Source organism: Ursus americanus, chromosome 33 (assembly GCF_024610735.1).
Source record: "Ursus americanus isolate L20-20 chromosome 33, mUrsAme1.1.p, whole genome shotgun sequence".
Taxonomy (NCBI): Eukaryota; Metazoa; Chordata; class Mammalia; order Carnivora; family Ursidae; genus Ursus; species Ursus americanus.
In genome coordinates this window covers 8,079,070-8,097,703 of record NC_142159.1, presented here as the reverse complement: position 1 = coordinate 8,097,703, position 18,634 = coordinate 8,079,070, and the positions used below count along the sequence as shown (strand labels likewise).

The window sequence follows — 18,634 nt, the reverse complement described above, 5'->3', positions numbered from 1 at the left end:
ACTCAAACCACTCAAAAATGGGTGAGTTCTGGGCACATACCCTTCTCCATGTGTTCCTTTCATGGAAAATCCTGAGGCTCAGCCCCAGAGGCCCCAGATCCCCAACGCACCTCAGCTCAGGCTAGCCTGGGGCCTGAGCCAGGCCAGCCACAGCCTCAGGCCCGCCAGTTCTAAGCTCCTGGGTGCTGATAGGTCTCCCCATCCTGCACCTTCTTCAACTCCCAGCCTGCTTGGCAAGGCCCTCGCTCCCTGCCTGGCTCCCACCAGCCCCTCTGTGGGGGTCCAGCCCTGCCCCCTATGCCTGGGGCTCCTGCGTCCAGCTCCAGGCTCCTCTAGGAGCAGGTCCGCCCTCTGCCAAGCTAGGAGCCTGCTGACCACCTGGGAGGGGGATGGGGGAAGAGACTGGCCCCTGGGATCCGCTGAGGGCCTACCATGTGCCCAGGGCTCAACATTCGCTGTCACAGGCAACAAAGCTAAGTTTCTGTTGCTCTTAAGAAAGTCCTGAGCGTTGGGTCAACCTAGGAATCGGCGCCCGCACTGACTCTGACAATCCCATCAGCCGTAAAATGGGTCACAGTAACGCTGTCGCACAAAGTCAGTGGAAGGATTTGCGGCGCCCTCAGTGCCACCGTCCGGAGCAGTTTCTCCGCTCTCCCTGCAAGTAAGGATGTCGCTGCCTCACGGCGACGAGTAGGTCAACCGCCCTGCATGGGCCAGCCTCCAGGTCACCCCACCTCCATGGGTGTGTGATACGGACGTTTTCGGTCCCTGCACGTCCCGGCTGAGATCGCTTCACAGCCCACCTCACAACCCATCCAGTCTTTGTGGGGAAAAACACGAGTCCCATTTCTAATAGGAGTTTCATTCTAATTTCTAATCACATTACCTCCCTACCTAAAACCCTCCCATGGCTTCCCACCACCCTGCAGCTGGAGTCCCCGCCGTCTCTGGTCCTGGGCCTGCACCTGGTCCCGCACCTGGTCCCCACCACAGGCAGCTGCATCCAGGCTCTTGGAGGGCCTCACACCTTCCTCCTCGGGGCCCTTGCACACGCAGCTCCCTCTCCTTGACACGCTCTTCCCCACCACCCCCTTCACCTTCCTAACTCCCAACATGCCTTTAGATTCAGGCTTAGGTCCACCTCCTCCAGGAAGCCTTCTCCACCTCCCCACAGCTGGGGAAGACCCTGTGTTATATGCCCCTGTGGCACAGCCCAAGTCCTCGGGCTCCCTGTGCGGCTTTCTGTCAATGTCTGTCCACCCCTCTAGGCTGCGAGCACCACGGGGCCAAAACCACCGGGCATTTTCTGTTTTATCCCAAATGCCTCGTGCGTGCTTTGGCCTCTGGCAATGCTCAGTAAATGGGGAAGGAAGGAAAGAATGCGGGGAGGGTGGAGCTAAGACTGGAACAGCCCCTAGAACCCCACAGCTGGACTTCACTGTCCCCTGCCCCTCCCTCCCAGTCATGTGCCCCTTTTCAGCGCCCCCTCCCTCCACACACCCCTCACCTTCCAGACTCTCCCTGCAAGGGCAGCCCTTGGGCTCCCTGCTAAGCCACCACTGCCCTCTCCTCCAGGGAGCCCCGCGGGGCCGGCCATAACCAGGCCAAGCCCCCTATCTGGGTGCCCTCAGCACGACCACTTGTGAAGAGGGTACCGTTGCCCCGTTCACTGTCGAGGAAGCTGAGGTCAGAGCGCAAGGGAGTCTGTCCAAAGCAAAGGAGGTCAGGGGGATCTCACACCAGGACTGTTGGCCCCAAAACTGCCAACCCGTCACCTCCCCATGGCGTAGTTCCTGGGAGCACGGAGCCTGATGCGTGGTCTCTGCCAGGCCAGACGGGCGCCCGCCGGGCATGCCTCTCTCTTGTCTGACTTCATCAAGGAAGTAGTGACAGCTCTCGGCTCTGAGGGACACCATGCGCCCCTTGGGAGAGTCTCCTTGTTGACTGCTTGTTTCTGGATCATCTCTCCATTTAACAGATGAGGAACTCAGGCCCACAGGGAGATGGGATGGCTTGTCCAGGCTCATGCAGCAAGAAATACAGTGAAGCTGGGACGTCAGCCCCGGAGCACAGGGGCTTGTGCCCATTTCTAGGCTCATGCTGCTCCTGCTGCCTGGACGAGGGCCTGGCATGGGTACTGGACAATCCCTCGCCGCAGGGCTAAGTGGTGGAGGCGGCTGGCTGTCCCTGGAAGCTCGCAGGCTCACACCACCCTCCGCACCTCGCCTCCCTGAGCCACCATTAGGCTGGCACTGCTCCAAGCAGAGGCCTTTGCCCCCCGGGCAGAGCTGGGGGATCGGTACCCTTTAACGTGACGCAGGCGGGCCAGAGCCACGGTGCACATGCTGGTCTCCCAGCGGGTAACAGGTGCCCCAGGTGACACCGCCATTGGAGACCAGGTGGCTGCAGTGTCTCGAGGGACACTGACCCCAGATGGGAACAAGGCAGGTGCTCAGGCTCTGATGGGTTTGGATGTGTCCCTGAGGCTGGGAAATCACCCCCTTGATGGCAGCAACGAGGCCAACTCCACTCCAGGTGCAAAGTGTGGGCGGGCCCTGTGTTGGGTGCTCCCCACCCGTCTCATTGACACCCCGCAGTGCCTGCGAGGTGGCACCCGCATCCTTTGCCTTGGGTGTAGCTGGGGGACTCAGAGGGGTGAAGGGTTACCAGGCAGCTGAGGTGCGGTTCTGGAACCCAGGATGGTCCCACTTCCATGCAAGGGTTTCCTGGGTGTCATGAATGGCCAAGACAGGGAGTGTAGCCAGAGAGCAACACCAGAGAATGCCCCCCTGCTGCAGATTAAAAATGGCCACCATTCTTCATTGCCCTCTCCCCCATGGAGAAGCGGAGTGTACCTCCCCACCCCTCGCGTTTGGGCTGCCTGAAACTGCTTTGATCAAGAAAATGCGGCAAAAGTCACGCTGTGCCGATGTGGGCCCCAGACCTAAAAGGCTTTTGGAAGCCCTGGGCTGCCATGCAAGAAGTCCCGTTCCCCTCGCCGGAGAGCCCCTGGGGACATATGTGGAGAGAGGCCCAGCCTTGCAGCCCCGTCTCCCAGGCAGTGGCCACGCCCGCGGGTCCTGGCATAGGGGAGCGGGCCGTGCTGGAGGCTCCGGCCTGGTCGAGACCCACACGAATGTGACCCCAGCCGACGCCACATGAAGCAGAAGAACCAGCCAACGGAGCCCAGCCTGTGCACAGAATCATGCTGGTAACAGGCGGTGGTTTTGAGGCACTAAGTTTTGAGGCCAGCAGACCCCAGGTAGGGCTTGGGGGTCATGGGGATCGGGACACTTTGTCATGTGCCGTCCCTGAAGCGGGGGTTGCTGCCGTCGGTGATGGGGATGGAGGCGAAGCTGTTGACACCCGATGAGGGAACAGCGAGGACTCCAACATGAGGACTCCAACATGGGTGTGGGGCTGAGGGGCACCCGGGGCCAGCCCTGGCACAGCTGGGACCCTCCTAGCATCTCTAACCCAAGCACACACACACTCAGCCCACGGGCTCCTGCTACAACCTAAACCCACTCTCTTTTTCCCCCTCTGGCGTGAGGGTAACAGGGCGCTCTACTCAACTGTAAGTTTCTTAAGGGCACAGACTGTGTCTGTCTCGTAGGCCACCATCTCCCCCTGCCTGCCATGGGCCTGTGCTCTGTGTTTGCTGTCTGCATGCATGCATGAATGCATGAATGAATGAATGCATGAATGAATCAGCCTACTGGTGTCATGGCTCTTCTTTTTCTTTGATGTCTTGCAGTCCTAGATTCAAGTCCTATCTCCTGACACTCTGCTGAGCAGGTCAGCTGAACACCCGGACACAGCTTCCCCGCGTGTATAATGGGGGCGACTCAAGTTCGCTGTGAGCAGGGCTGTGGGAAAAGGAAGTGAGAGCCTGTAAGGGCAGGACGACCCCACGCTGGCTTTGGAGTTGCAGCCTTGACCACTGCTCCCACCACTGTTGCCATCCTCCTGGGGCCCCCTTCACCCGCTGCCCTCACCAGTCCTTCGTCCGGCTCCCCGAATGACCATGCTGCTTCTGGCCCTATTTAGGGCTTAAGTTAAATCATATTTAATTGTTTTTCAAAAGGGAAATGAAAAATCAGGAAAGAGATTCACAGCACTCGCAGTCAAGGAAGGGTTAACTAAAAAAAAAATAGGAATATATTAAGCTTTCGATTGAAAAAATGCAAACACAGTCCCTCTCACACTCACCCCTGTGTTCTCACTCACACACACGCATCCCTGCTCCAGATACAGGCCCGCCCTCAGGCACACACACATGCGCACGCACACACACACTGCTCCCAGATGCTGTCACGCTCCTGACACACATACACATACCCATGCACACGCACACACGCACACACACACACACACTGCTCCCAGATGCTGCCACACTCCAAACACACATACACATACCCATGCACTTGCACGCACACACACACACACGCTCCCAGACGCTGCCACGCTCCTGACACACATACACATACCCATGCACACGCACGCGCACACACACACACGCTCCCAGACGCTGCCACGCTCCTGACACACACATACACGTGTGCACGCACACACGCACACACATGCTCCCAAACGCTGCCACGCGCCTAGCACACTCACACCCGCACCCAGCAGGGCTGGCAGGATGGAGGAAGAGGGGGAGGCCTGGTGCCCTCAGGGCGCACCCGTCCCAAACCCCCTCACTGAAATGGCAAAGCTAGACTACACTCGGGGCTCTAGGGGACACACGCAGGGCTCGGCGGGCTGCGCTTGGGGTGGAGAGACAGAGAGGCCGTGGCGGGGACAGGCAGCCTCAGACGACTCTGTTCTCCAGGACCGCCAGCCGCTTACTCACAGCTTCCAGTGGACTCAGGGTTAAGGACAGGCTCAGGAGGACCAGAGCAGGGCAGCGATGGCTGTGGTATCTGCACTCGGGACCCCACTTCCTGAGTCCCCCCGAGACTCCCTCTTCCAGGGAGTTCTCTCACCCCATCTATACCATGAGTTCTCTCCGATGTCATTGCCCTCAGAATGGTGCCTTCCCCAAAACCCGCTATTACAGTGCGCCCCAGAGGCCCAGCCCTGCCCAGTGGCCTCTTCAGGCCTGCTGGGTCCCCCACCTGGGCCCCCACCTCGTCCTGACTGAGCCAGGGGAGCTGCTCCGGGCCCAGCCTCATCAGAGCGAAGACTGGTATTAGTCTCACCGAGAGCCTGAGAGAAATGCGGAGGCCACAGGCACCATGTGTTCCTGAGCACGGCTAGGACTCTGGATGTGTGTCCAGGCTCTAGGGCTTGGCTTCTGCCTCAGTTTCTCTGTTTACCCTCTAGGAGCCTCTGCTTTTGACAGGACCAGTACCAAAGCCGGTACCAGCCCATCTGGCGAGAGTCCAGCCTGTCTCCAGCAGGAGGAAGAGTCCCCACCTGGGGTCCTCACACGCAGGGGGCGTGGCTCCCTCTCCCCGCCCCCGCAGAACCCTGCCCCGCCCCCTGGCCCTAGGTGGCCTCTGGGAAAGGATATGTTTCCTGGTCAGGGCCTGCAGCATCCCCTCCACTTTGGTCTGGAATTGCACAATGGACTCGCAGGCACACGGGTCTTCCTCTGGAGTGGGCAGGAAGTAGGGAAAGTGAAAGGGGAAGGTGAGTGGTGGCATGACAGGGGGGTGAGGAACGGTCCCAGCCCAGGGCCAGGACTAGGGAGGGAGTCTTGGGGGAGTGTGGGGGGCCTGGGAGATCTGAGAAGACAGAGACACCTGTAGGGTTCTGAGGCAGAACTCTCAGGAGTGACGGAGGCGGAGACCCCGAATGTCTTCCCAACCCCGCAGAGCCCTGATAAACCTCCAATACCAGCATCGCCGTGCCGGTCACCTCCTACGTGCAGGGCACGGCTGCCAGGGGCCTTGAGGTCATCTTGGCGCCTACATCCAACACTTTGGGTTGGAGGTCATTAATCATCCCATTTTACAAATAGAGAACCCGAGAAGTGAAACAACTGGATCATGGCCCACAGCTAGTGAGTGTGAGAGCAAACCGGCAAACCTAGGCATGTCTGGCTCTGGAATCCATACTCTCTACCCCTGGGAGGATCAGGGGAGGGAGCAGGGTTCAAATCCTGCCTCCTCCGGTTATTAACGATTGTTCCACCCCTCTGGGCTTGGTTTTCCTCCCTGTAAAATGGGAATAATAGTATTTCTACCAATTAGGATGGAATGATTTGGTATTTGGAGATTACTAACAACAGTGCATTGGAATAAGCATTTCAGCACATGTTTGCTGGTTGCAAAAGTGAGACTGACCAGCCCTTCTCCCGCTTCTGCCAACTCTTGCTGCCACCCCAGCTCCTGCTTCTCCCCACCCACCTCCAGTTCCAGGATGGCTCCGCAGTCTCCCCCCAGAGCCCCACCTGCCCCTCCCATCAATGCCATCTCTGGCCTCACTAACCCACGCAGATCTTCTTCTGCAACCTCTTGCCAATCTGGTTGATGGTCTTGAAATCAGCCGTGTAGAAGTAATGCTCTGCCACGGGCTCTGAGGCGATTTCCCTCAGCTCGTCCTCCACGGCATTGCCCACACCCACAGCAAACATCTTAAAGCCTGCCAAGAGGAACAAGATGAGTGCCAGTGGCCATGGAGACAGGCAGCCACCGCTGAGCCTCCTGGGGAATGCCCAGGCGATCGCCTCCAGACACCTCCTGGTGGTAGCTTCTGGAATTACAGGCACAGTGCCTAGGACAATGACATTGAGGAAACCAAACTTCACTGAGGTTCCACCATATGTCAGACCTCTTCTGTTCCCTGGACCAGGAGCTTTGTAATCTCATATACTCCCACAACCATCCATCTGGTGGCGATTATCATCCTCATTAAATAGGTGATAAAATGGAGACTCCGGCTTATCCCAAAGTGGGGCTGCCTTCCAACAGTTGGTGTGTTCTTGGAAACATTCAACTGTAAAATGTCCAAGCCCCACCTACAAAAGGACCATTAAAACAAGCTGCTCACTTTTCTGGGGACTCTGTTTTCTCATCACTGATAAGAAAGAGTTGGACAAACCCATCCCTCCTCATTCACACCGAACCTGGGTTTAGGGCACTAGTAACAGATAAACTATAGTCGAGCTGTTCCCTAGGTACTCCCGGCCATCAGTGGTGTTCAGGGTCCAGGCATCACCTACCAAGGTCCTTGGCTTTCTTGGCGGCATCGTTAATGTAGTCTTGGCTCCTGCCATCAGTGAAGACAATGCCCACCTTTTGGGCCCCAGGTCTCGCCCCGCTGGACACAGTGAAGGAATTGTCAACGAGGTACTTGAGCGCAGCCCCGGTCATGGTGCCCTTCTCCATATAAGACATGTTGCGCACAGCTGCCTTAATGTCCTTCTTCGTGTGGAAGCGGCCCAGCGGGAACTCCTGGCGCACGGAGCTCGAGTACTGCACTAGCCCCACTTGGGCCAGTTTGTCTGACACGTCCAGCGTGTCCACAATCTGATTGATGAACTTCTTCACCAGCTCAAAGTTCTCCGGCCGCACACTTTTGGATCCATCAATGAGGAAGACCAAGTCAGTGGCTGAACTGCCACCACCGCCACTGCAGACTGGGAAGGGTAGGAAGGCGAGGACATGAAGCTGAGGGATCAGTCGTCATCCTGACCACTAGTCAGGAACCCATCACACCCCAGGCTCTATACTGAGGATTATCTCAGCCCATTTTGCCCTCAAAACTCCCTCTAGAAAGCCAAGATTCCTGGCCTCATTTTATAGCGTTGGAAACTGAAGCTCCCAAAGCCATTAAATCACAGCTCAGAAGGAGGGGGACCAAGAGTTGAACTCAAGATTATGTAACTCCTTCCATCATACTGAAACCATCATCCTCTGTGACGAAAAGAGAAACAGAAGTCGGAAGATAACTCTGCAGACACCAAGTGCTAGGAGGCACCTGTCACCTTTGCAGATTGGTCCAGAAGCAACGTGCAGAGAGGCTCGAATGGGCTTCCTAGAGAGTGGCCAAGCCCCAATCCCTCCCCTCCCCACCCTCCCCAGGGCTTGCCTGGGTCCAGCCCACTGACCATTGCAGGTCTTGCCATCACTGTTCAAGGTGAAGCCCTCCCGACAGGCGCAGGTGTAAGAGCCCGGGGAGCTGAGGCACACCTGCTCACAGTCGTGGTCTCCTGTGGCACACAAGTCTGACACCACTGTGGGGACAAGAGGAGACTCAGAATCGCACGGTCACAGGGCCTCGGACATCTCAGCCAGGGTGGCCCTTCACACACTCAGGGAAACTGAGGCCGCCAACTGGGTGAGGTCCAAGTCCCAGACCCTCAGCCCAGGGCCGGAATCACTTGCCCGCCCCACGCTGACGCTCTCAGCTCCGCCTCCCGTCCTATTCAGCCCCGCCCTGTCGCTGACTCGGCCCTGCCCCGGCCTTGTCCCTCCCCGCCCGGCCCCGCCCTGGTCCGCCCCCGATGCAGACTCAGTCCCGCCCTGTCCAGCCCCAGCTCTAATCGGCTCTCTAGCCACGCCCCCATCCCCTCCCTGCCACCTGCCCTGGCCCCACCCCGAGCTCAGCCCCGGCCCTGTCCATCCCCGTCCGGCCCCGCCCCTGCCCCACCCCCGACGCGGACTCAGTCCCGCCCCATGCTCTCAGCCACGCCCCCTTCAGCCATGCGCCCTGCCTCCCACCCCGCGCTGCGGGCCCCATCCCCGACACCAGCACCCCCCACACTCCCCCGAAGTGTCCCAGCCTTGTCCATCCCCGCCCTTCCCGGCGCACCGCAGAAGGCCTCCTGGAACTTCTTGGACAGCTTCTCGATGACGCTGTAGCTCTCCACGTAGTCGACGTGCTCGTCCTGCGGCTCGCTGGCGATCTGCCGCAGCGTGGCCTTGTCCACGCGGCCCACGCCGATGGCGAACAGCTCGATGCCATTGGCCCGGGCCCGTGCAGACACGTCCCGCACGCTGTCCTGGGGCCTCCCGTCCGTCACCACGATGACCACCTAAGACACGCGGGGCGCGTGTGAGGACCAGCCCAGGCCTCCCTCCCGCGCTGGGCTGGGCCGCTCAGCCCTCCAATAAGCCTCCGGGGCCACTGGCAGAAGAGGACCCTGAGGCCCAGAGCAGAGTGCCTTGCCCAGACCACACAGCTAATCCACAGCAGGTGGGTCTGATTCCCCACCGGGGTTTTGCCCCAGGGAGGAGAACCTGACTAGCACAAGAGGAGACAGGTTTCCTCTGACTGAAAGACATGGCTGAGGTGTTCTCCCATCTGACTAGGGCCTGTGGGTGTCTCCGCCCTCGGGCAGGCAGCTCTGTGATGATCCGAGGGCAGGACCATGTCTCCCTCCTCAGACAGGGGCCTCTGAGGACAGGACCGAACAAGTGTGCCCGACACCATGCAGTTCTGCGCTTTGGCCAGCAGAGGGCAGGCGAGGCTAATGAACGGCGGCTCTGCCTCCAGTCCGGCCATCCTTCCCCTCCAGGCCCTGGGAGGGGGGCCCTTCCCACGTAGACGGCTCCCGTTAGATGGCTCCCCCTTCTCCCTCCGTTCCCCAGGATGCTACATGCCCTTTCTGTACGAAAGAACACTGTCTGCTCCCCTCCCACAAGGCTCCCCTGTTTGTGCCCTGCGAAGGGAGACAGAGGGGACCCTGGTGCTGGGCCTAGCCCTCACCACCCCGACCTGAGTCTGCCCTGAAGGCAGGCTCTCTGCTTCTGATTCCTGGGTCCCCACCCTCAGCCCCAGGGGCCCCAAACCCCTGTCTTGGTGACCTGTAGTAGAGTGGTTGAGACAGGCCTGCGCTGGAAATGTGGCTCACCCTCCTGAGTCATCTGGGGAGATGATTCATGGTCTGAGGCCAGGAAGGGGGAAAATTATTTTTCATATCACTGTCGGGGACCCACTGGGGAGTGATCTTGCACCATCCCTTCCCCACCAGAGGCCGAGGCTCGCCTGTGACTGTCCACGGCCACAAGCCACCGCAGTCCCCCAAGACCCACTGTCTCCTGGAGCCCCAAGTGTCCCCCTTCAGTCCAGCCTGGGGACTTCGAACCCACCTTGTCAGGGCCTCCCACAGGTGGATTCCAGGCTGGACGCCCCAGGTCTGGGGGAATAGGCACTCTCTGTCCTCACATGCCCACCCCAGGCCGCTGGCTTGATGTGGACTGACACAATTGACTGGGGGTGTGACAGCTACAGACATCACCACCGTCCCCTTCACCACCTCTCTCCATTAGGGTCACTCCAGGTCACCACAGCCTCTCAATGACCATGACCGTCAGCCTCACGTCAGAACTTGTAAATGGACCCCACGAAGGACGACCAACAGGCTGCCTAACAGGCCATTTCTTTGAGGGCTGTAATAGCCGGGATTATGTGTTCTTATCTGTAGACGTTCCTACCACTTACTAACTGGGCAAGACACTTAAGCCTCCCGTGCCTCAGTTTCCTCATCTGTAAAATGAGGACACCACCTCCCAGTAGGATTGCACTCATTCGGCCCTCATGTGTCAGGCGTGTTCTGCATGGGGGTAAGAAAGTACGTCCCCGGGGCCGAGGGCCTGAGTAGGTAAAGGATGATTCTTTGGGGCCGTCGAGGGCTGTGAAGGGAGGTGTGGGCGTCTATGGGCGGCCGCTGCGGGAGAGAGCACCTGACCAGCCCCACAGGCCCTGGGCTGAGTCCCAGGAAATTCCACTGTGGAGACCAGGCCTATGACGTCCTCGGCACCCGGCCTGGAGCCCGTACGGACGTCGGCTTGTGACGCATCACCTCATTTTTCTGAGCCCTCGCCCTCGGAGGCTTATGAAATAAAAACTGAACTAACCCTTCCATGGGGCTTGGTGGTTCCAGGCGCTGTTCCAGGCACGCTACGCTATGGACTCACAGAGTCCTCCCGACAGCCCCTCGAGAAGGAGCTGCGTTACTGTGGTTTCATAGGTAAAGGGACCGAGACGAGGAGCCGCACGCGCTGCTCAGGTGACACAGCTACTAGTCCGGGGAATGGGGGCTCCCGTCCGACGGGCGCCAACGTGTGAGCGTCTGGACTGCCTCCCTCGGCCTCAGGGAGCCAAGGTCAACTAAACTGAAATAATCCAGCACTCGCCAGATGGAGGTCCTGCGGTCAGAGGGTGGATAAAGCTGGGTTCAAATCCCAGCTCTGCCACTTGGCCCGGTTGGGTCTAAGACACAAGCGTGAGCCGGTTTGGAGAATCCTGCCGGCTGTCCACAGCAGGACGCCGGCGGGGAGGGGCGGGACACGTACCTTGCTGATGTCGGGGGACCTGGCGCGACCCCCCTCGGTGTCGCTGAAGGCTTTGGTGATAGCGAACTGGATGGCCAGGCCGGTCATGGTCCCCGTGGACAGCGGCTGGATGCGACGCACGGCCCGGAGCAGCGAGGCCTTGGAGCCGTGGGCCCGCAGCGGGAACTCCTGCTTCACAGCGCTGGCGTAGTTGACCACACCCACCCGGGTGGCATTGGGCCCCACATCCAGCGACTCGATGACCTGGGACAAGAACACCTTCACCTTCTCGAACTCCACAGGCCGCACGCTGCGCGAGCTGTCCACCACAAACACCAGGTCCGTGGGCCGGGTCCGGCACAGGTGCCCTGCGAGGGGACGGGGGGGAGAGGGCCAAGAGCAGGGGGCAAAGGTCAGGAGCTACTTAGACCGAGACTGGAGGCCTCTGGCAGTGTAGACTCAAGCTGAGCCAGGCCAGCTAGATCCTTCTGTCAGCATGTGCCACACGGGCAAGCCACTTGCCAAAGACTCCGTAGCTCAGCCCCGTGGGAAAGACAGAGGCTCAAATCTCAGCCTCCAGCAACTCACTGCACATCTCTGAGCTCAGTTTCCTCATCCGTACAAGGAGCTGACAATCCCCTCTTTACAGGATCCTTTGGGGCCGAGCAGGAGTGCACGCAGGGTGCCAGGACACGGCTGGGCACACAGCCGGCTTCTTCTCAGGCTTTGGCCCAGAATGGCTGCCATAGGAAGGGCTGCATTTCTCCTAAGGGGGCGGAGGGCCCAGCCCCAGGGGCCAGCGCAGGGCCCATCGGCTTGGCCTCTTTCATCTCAGCATCAAAGCCAGTCACCGAAGTAAACCTAGTTTCCCTGAGCCTCGAGGAGCCTGCTGGCTGGTGTCCATGGGCAGGGGAGAGGGGCAGGGATTCCTCGTGGCCACCATGGCAGCTGGACCCTCATCCCCACGGAGGCGTGTCTTTCCAGACACCCTGCAGGCAGCACCATATGCTGGGAAGTGCATGGAGCTGGAATGAAGCAGAGTGGGGTTCAAATCCCAGCTCAGCCCCCCTGTGGCCCTGGGCAGCTCACTGCACCTTTGGGAACCTCAGTTTCTCATCTGTCCAGTGGGGACAGTAAGGCTCCCTGCTTGGTACTGTCGCTGGCCTGGCCCTGCAGCCTGGTGGGGCTCAGTACAAAGGCCCTTCCCTCTGCATCCCAGGACTGAGCAGAGCCGCTCCCAAGTGAGGATACAGGAAGGCTCAGGAAAGGGAAGGGGTCCTGGGCTGTCCCAGCCCCCCAGCCACAGTGCCCTAGGTATCAGAGTTCCTCAGGAGACCTCAGAAATGACCTTGCAGCCGCACCCTGGTCCCTGCTAGTTAAGGCTACCAATGGGTAAAGTGAGGGGCAGAAAGGGTGAGAGAATTAGCCACACCATGGAGCAGTGAATCGGGAGCCAGGGGAACGGGAGAACTCCCTTCTCCAGCCTCAGTTTTCCCATCTGTACAGGATAAGCTGGGCATTCTAGGATTCAGCCCAAGGCTGAAGCTCTGGGAGTGGTACGGGAGGGAGGAGCCCCCACCCAGATATGCTGGAAGGGCTGGGGAAAGGGGGATGGAGTCCTAGCCACCCCAGAGCTGCACTCAGAGGAGTGTGGGCTCGGCCCTGGGCTTGGTGCCACTCCAGCTTCTGGCCTCAGCGACCCCCAAGACTGGTCCTTGCAGCATGCGTGGTCCCCGAGAGTGGCCTGGGAGCTGAGGAGCTCCAGGGAAGGCTCTGAGGCTGCAGAGAAAGGCCCACTCCTGTCCCTCAATAGAACAGACTGAGGATCACCCCTGCCCTGACCCTTATGAATGTCACCATTGCTGTCGGCTCCCGTGCCAGCCTGCTGCCACCCCTGCCTCCCTGCCCACCCCCTGTCCCCGGCCCATGCAGGATCCCACTTAACCTCTGCTCATCTCAGTGCCCAGTGCTCAGTGCCACTCACCCAGTGTCCCCCACCTCACGTGGACCCCCTCACCTCCGGCCTGGGGGGTGAGGCCCAGTGTGCACGGGGCCTGGAGCAGGAGCAGCAGGCCGCACAGCACGAGGCTGACGCCAGAGAGGAGCCTCATGGTTCTGGCAGCGCGGGCAGCAGCCGGCACAGTGCTGGGGGCCAGTGGGGTCCCAGTCTTATCAACCTCGCTGCCCAGCTCCCAGCCAGGCGGCCCCCACTGACGCGGGCCCCTAGCCCCCTTGGGGGGCGTGGCCCGGGCTGAATGGAGGTGTGTGTGCCCAGAGAGGGAGGGAGCAGCCTGGCCGGGGCTCAAGAGGCCCCTCCGACCACAAGGGCTCCTTTGCCTGCAGAAGCAGCCAGAATGGCAGCTGGAACTCAGGCAGTCTCAGGTGGGTGGAGGGTGGCTCCTCCAGGGGCTAGAGCCTGCCCTGACCCAAAGCTGCCACTCCCAGCCCAGGGAAAGCCCAGCCCCATGGCCTCAAGCCCCGGCCCTGCCCTGCACCCTCACCACCCCCCCCCCCTTCTCTCACCTGCATCAATTTCCTCACCCAGCCGGCTGGCCCTGCTCCACCTTGGCTGTCCCCTGCCTCTCCACTTTCTCCCTGCTGGATCTCCAAGCTGCCCTCCAGGCCTCTGTGCAGGGAGGGTCCCCCGCCCCGAGCGCCCTTCCCTCCGGTTCACTCTCTGCCTAACGGGATCATTCAAGATCATCGCAGGAACTAACTTGTGTGTGTGCGTGCGTGGGGCAGCGGAAGGGACGGTTAGGAGCACAGACTCGAAGCCAGATTACCGGGTGTGCCGTATGCTACCTGTGTGACCGTGGGCCAGTTGCTTCACCTCTCTGAGCCCACCTCCTGGGGTGGATGAGAGGAGCAGGATTACATGAGCGGTCTCACTTAATTCCCTTGACAACCCCGTGACGCAGCTGCTATTATCACCCCCACTTTCCAGAAGAAGGACAGAAGACAGAGAGATGAAGTAACTTGTCTGAAGTCACACTGCTAAGAAGTATAGCCAGAGGCGCCCTGGTGGCTCAGTCCGTTAAGTGTCCGACACCGAGTTTCAACTCGGGTCATGATCTCAGGGTCGTGGGATCGAGCCCCGAGATGGCTCCATGCTCAGTGAGGGATCTGCTTGAGATGCTCTCTCTCCCTCTGCCCCTACCACCCCCACCACCCCCATGCCCCCGCACACATGTGCACACGCTGTCTCTCTCTCTAAAATAAATAAATAAATATTTTTTAGAAGAAGAGGAGGAGGAAGAAGAAGAAGAATCATTGCCAGAATAGGGCCCCAGGCCAGTGCTCTCAACCTCCCTGCTTGCTTGGGTGGAGTCTGGCGGAGCTGCCTTCTCCATGCCCACCTCCCCCCTACTCTTCCAGGATTAGGACCCCCTTCCCATGCTTCCATCACTGCAAGTCTCACCCAGGAGCTGGTAAGAGTCTGATTGATTCATCCCTGCATCTGGGCTCAGCCCAGAGTCTGCGTTGGAAGACAAAAATAAAGGCTTGTAAATAAAGGAACGTCACCAAGAATGGCCCTGCTGCTGCATGTAGGTCCAGTAATTGATGGGATAACATGAAAAGAGCATGGGCTTGGCCAACCATCTGTGGCTGAACAGCTGTGTGACCTAGAGCTGCTAACTTAACCTCTCTGAGCCTCAGCTTGTTAGCATGCAGCTGGAATGGTAGTTCTTGCCTTGCCTGCCTCACTGAGACCATGTGAGGAAGCAATGAGAAGATAGAAGGGGAGATGCAGGTCAAAGGATTATCATCTTTCCAGGGGACAGGGTAGCTAACATTTAAGACCTGTGTGCCTCACCCTGTATAAGTCATGCCTCGAAAAGAAATGTACAGACATTTTTTTTTAAAGTGACCCAACCAATAGTCTCTCAATCTTTAGCGATAATGGCAGCCACGCTCTATTACTGTGTCTCCTTTTTCTCCAAACAAACCTGGGAGGTCAGCAGCTCCAAGGGCATCAGCCCATTTGTTAGATGAGACAACTGAGGCCCAGAGAAGTCCATGACTTGCTTGAAGCCACCCAGCCAGTTTAGGAGCGGAGCCCAGCCTGGAACTCAGGCCTCATCCCACTTGGCCCCAGGTTCAGAGAACGAGAAAGCAAACAGCATTTCCCTCCGACGTTTCCCACTTAGATTTCACTTATTTGTATCCTTTGTAGCCGTCCCCAGTTCCCAACGCTAGTCGAGGCTGCCAGTCCCTTTTCCCTCTACAACTTTTAAGTAATTCTTTTCTCCAAAGACACCGTGGGACATGACTCTAGCATCCCAAAATTGGGTCGCAAATGTGTTAGCTGCCCCCGCCCACTGGCCGTCAGCTCCCTCCGAGCGGTGGATCTGGCCCAATTCAGCTGCCACTGACCCTCAGGATCCCGGCGCGACACTGGAACAGGGTATCTGGTCAACAAACGAAGAAATGAATTAAAAGAAGCAACAGGTGACAAATGGCTTCCATTTCCTTGGGAGCTGACTAGGGTCAGGCTGGGGTCTGCATCCACACGAGCTCAGCCTGCAGGAGCTGCACGAGGAGAACGTGATCGGCAGCCTTTTGGCCCCGTGTCCCCTCCCCGCTGCACAGGGCCACGGCCAGAGCTCGGGGGACACAGCTCTGTTGGCCCAGCCAGCAGCTGGGCCCATGAAACAGCTCTTTCAGCGCTGCGTCTGAATGGCAGTTCTGTGGCCTCCTCGGAGGAACACAGGCGCCTTTGCTGTGGCACCCGTCCACTCATTAGCGGGGCCACAGAAATGGGCCACAGGTAAGTTTTCAGGGGCAGAGCTAGGTTCCCCCCAGAAGGGTCAGCTTTCACATTCCACAGTGGGAGCAAGGGCTTAGGGGGAGGAAGTTCAGCCCATACATTGAGGAAAGAAAATAAATATTTGTGTTTTCAAAACGTGAAGCCTTTTTCCCCTGAGGAATGAAAATCGGGAACAGTGTGTCCGGTATGAACCAGAGGAAAAAAAAAAAAATGCTCCCAAGTCAGACGGGCAGCCCCGTGAAGGGCTCCCGCTGTTCCCTCTCCTTGTTTGCACACACCTCAGGTTTCCAGAAACTTAAAGCTTTCAGTGTTGTATCAGAGAGAGCCTTGGCGCTCAAGCGAGGGGCCCCGGGCGGGCACGGTTCCGTGGCAAGGGCGCAGGCCTCCCCTCCCGGGCCCCAGGACTCCGCTCTTTTCCTGAAGAGCAAACCTGGTTATCTCGCGCTCCTCCTCCCTCCTTCACCCACCAACCTCGCCGTTGGCTGGATCCACACATACCTTTACTCTTATTTATTTACCCTGCCTCTTTAATTAACTCTAAACCAACCAACTCACTTGGTGAAAAACTTTCTCCTCCCCCCTCCTAAAAATAACAGCCGTGAAATCTCGGGGTTGCTGTACAATGTATGAAGGTTCTCCAGTAGGCTTTCAAATAAATTCGAAACTAATTAAATTTTACTTCTGCCTCCGCACATCGCCCAAAATTCCAAGCAGGTCTCCTGTGTACCAAATACGTTCTGCCAGGGGCATGGATGCCGGACTTTGAGGAATCCCGTGAAGGGCAAAGCATCGGCCGCAGGCTCAGCGGGTGTGAGTCCCTGTTCCTTCACCCGCCCCCTGTGCCAACTTCCGCTGAATCCCTTCACCGTTCTGCTCTTCTGCTTCGTGTCTGTAAAGTTGGGACCTCAGCGCCCATGCCACAGGATGGTTGAGAATGACACGGGTGAACGCCACATCCAAGTTTCTTGTTTCCGTCCTCCCTCTTTGTATCGGTTAGAATAGAACAGGCGAAGCTGCGGTAAGAAATAGGCCCTCAGGGGGCAGTGGCTTTAGCACAAGGATGTGTTTCTCTCTCATGACACAGGCCAGTGCCAGACACGTGCCCCCCCCCCCCCCCCCGCACAGGCTCTTCCCAAAGCCTCCTCCATCTGACTATGCCAGCATTTCCAAGTCCTCTGTGTCCGGCCACATGAACGAGATGAGGACAGCAAGCATCTCTCTTCACGCCCTCTGATAAGGAACACACCTCGCCGGCCTCTGCCTAGAAGCCCAGGGGCAGGACATGGGTATTTAGTGTCACCTTTCCCAAGTGGGGAAAGAAAAAAAAAAAAAAACTTTTGTTGGCCCAATGTCACTTCTAGATGAAAATTCACATTCAACGGGGCATTTGAGCCTTTTCTCCATCTGTTTCTTGCCACCTCTTCCAGGCCATTCCAGTCTCCCTCCCATCCCCTCTCCCCCTCCCCGGCTCTGTCGCCGCTCTTCTCTGGCACTGAGCAAAGCCTATTTTTTCCTTCACTGCAGCAAGACTCCACTTCGTTTTACTGACTGGTGTTAGCGGCTCCTGCCCCATGGGCCCGTGGGGGCCTCCAAGGTAGAGCCTCAGTCCTTTGCACCCAGCGCATTATCCCCGTCCCTGCTCAATAAAGGGCGACTCGTTTCGCTGTGGGGGAAACATAAAACCTTGACCTCAGGCTCTGAAGGAAACTCAGAGGTCATCTAGAGTAGTAGATCCAGCCTGGCCGCCATCAGACTCACCTGGAGACACCTGTCAGAAATAGGTGCGCCCGTGTTGGGGGCCTTCTCGGAGCCAGAGGGTCCGCCCATCCCCCCAGGGGCAGCTGTGGAGCTTTCCGCGGGGGATGGCTCCCGCTGTCAAGCACGCTGGCAGAAGGAATGAGCGTTTGGAGGGGAAGCTTGGGTTTGGCGCTGGGGACCATGATAGAGACAGTTGGTGCCCGTCCCACGGCCCTTCAGCCCACCTGCGTGTGCAGGTCCAGCTGCAGCGGGCAGTTCCCATGCACACTGACGGTGGCGGGCAGCCTGGGGGGTGCATGTCCCCAGGGCACGTCCTCAGCCAGCGAGCGAGAGGAGCTGGGACACAGAGCTTCCCCACTCCCCGCTGGACAATTCTGGAGTGGAGCTGCTTTGGCAAGAACTTTAAACGAAGCTGCGGCAAAGCTTTCCCAGGTGCGGGAGACCATGACGAGGACGTGTTTGGGGCCCTCCTGGGGGTGCGGGAGAACAGGCCTCTGACAGGTGGGGCAGAGGAGGGAAGAAAGATGCTTGTTTGGACCTTGAGGCCAGCCGGGATTTGCAGGCTCTGAGCAGAATCCTCACCTATCTGCATTTATGGGTTTTTCTCTGTTTTATACTTCCTTTAGTTACCCGCAAACTATCGGTAGAGATTGGTTAAGATTTTTCAAAAGAAAAATAGATGCCCAGGGTCTATCCCAGGCCCAGCGAATCTGCATTTCTGAGCTCCTCAGGTGGTCCTGGTGTAACTAAACCACAATCTCATAACATGAACATAAACTCTCTGTCTCGGAAAGCTGCTGTCCAGCCTCTGGAAGGACACCTGTTGGACGGGAGCTTGCTATCCCCCAGTGCATCCCGTCCAGCTCGGAGAGCAAGCAGG

At 58.6% G+C, this 18,634-nt stretch overlaps 1 protein-coding gene across 3 annotated transcripts; it reads right to left on the bottom strand.

Moving 5' to 3' along the window:
- Positions 1 to 4,591: 4,591 nt before the first annotated feature.
- MATN1 (matrilin 1) lies at positions 4,592 to 13,339 on the bottom strand. Of its 3 annotated transcripts, none has more exons than XM_087858327.1 (8): positions 13,213 to 13,339; positions 11,250 to 11,596; positions 8,764 to 8,986; positions 8,060 to 8,185; positions 7,172 to 7,588; positions 6,439 to 6,591; positions 5,519 to 5,599; positions 4,592 to 4,863 (listed from the first exon to the last, which is right to left on the bottom strand). In XM_087858327.1, the coding sequence occupies exons 1-8, from the start codon at positions 13,337 to 13,339 to the stop codon at positions 4,814 to 4,816; spliced, it is 1,524 nt and encodes a 507-aa protein (XP_087714453.1). In that variant the 3' UTR covers positions 4,592 to 4,813. The 3 variants fall into 3 exon arrangements, with proteins under 3 accessions (XP_087714453.1, XP_045638499.2, XP_087714454.1); XM_045782543.2 differs by having other exon boundaries at positions 13,246 to 13,339; XM_087858328.1 differs by having other exon boundaries at positions 4,592 to 4,868; positions 5,521 to 5,599; positions 13,246 to 13,339.
- Between the last annotated feature and the right edge of the window lie 5,295 nt (positions 13,340 to 18,634).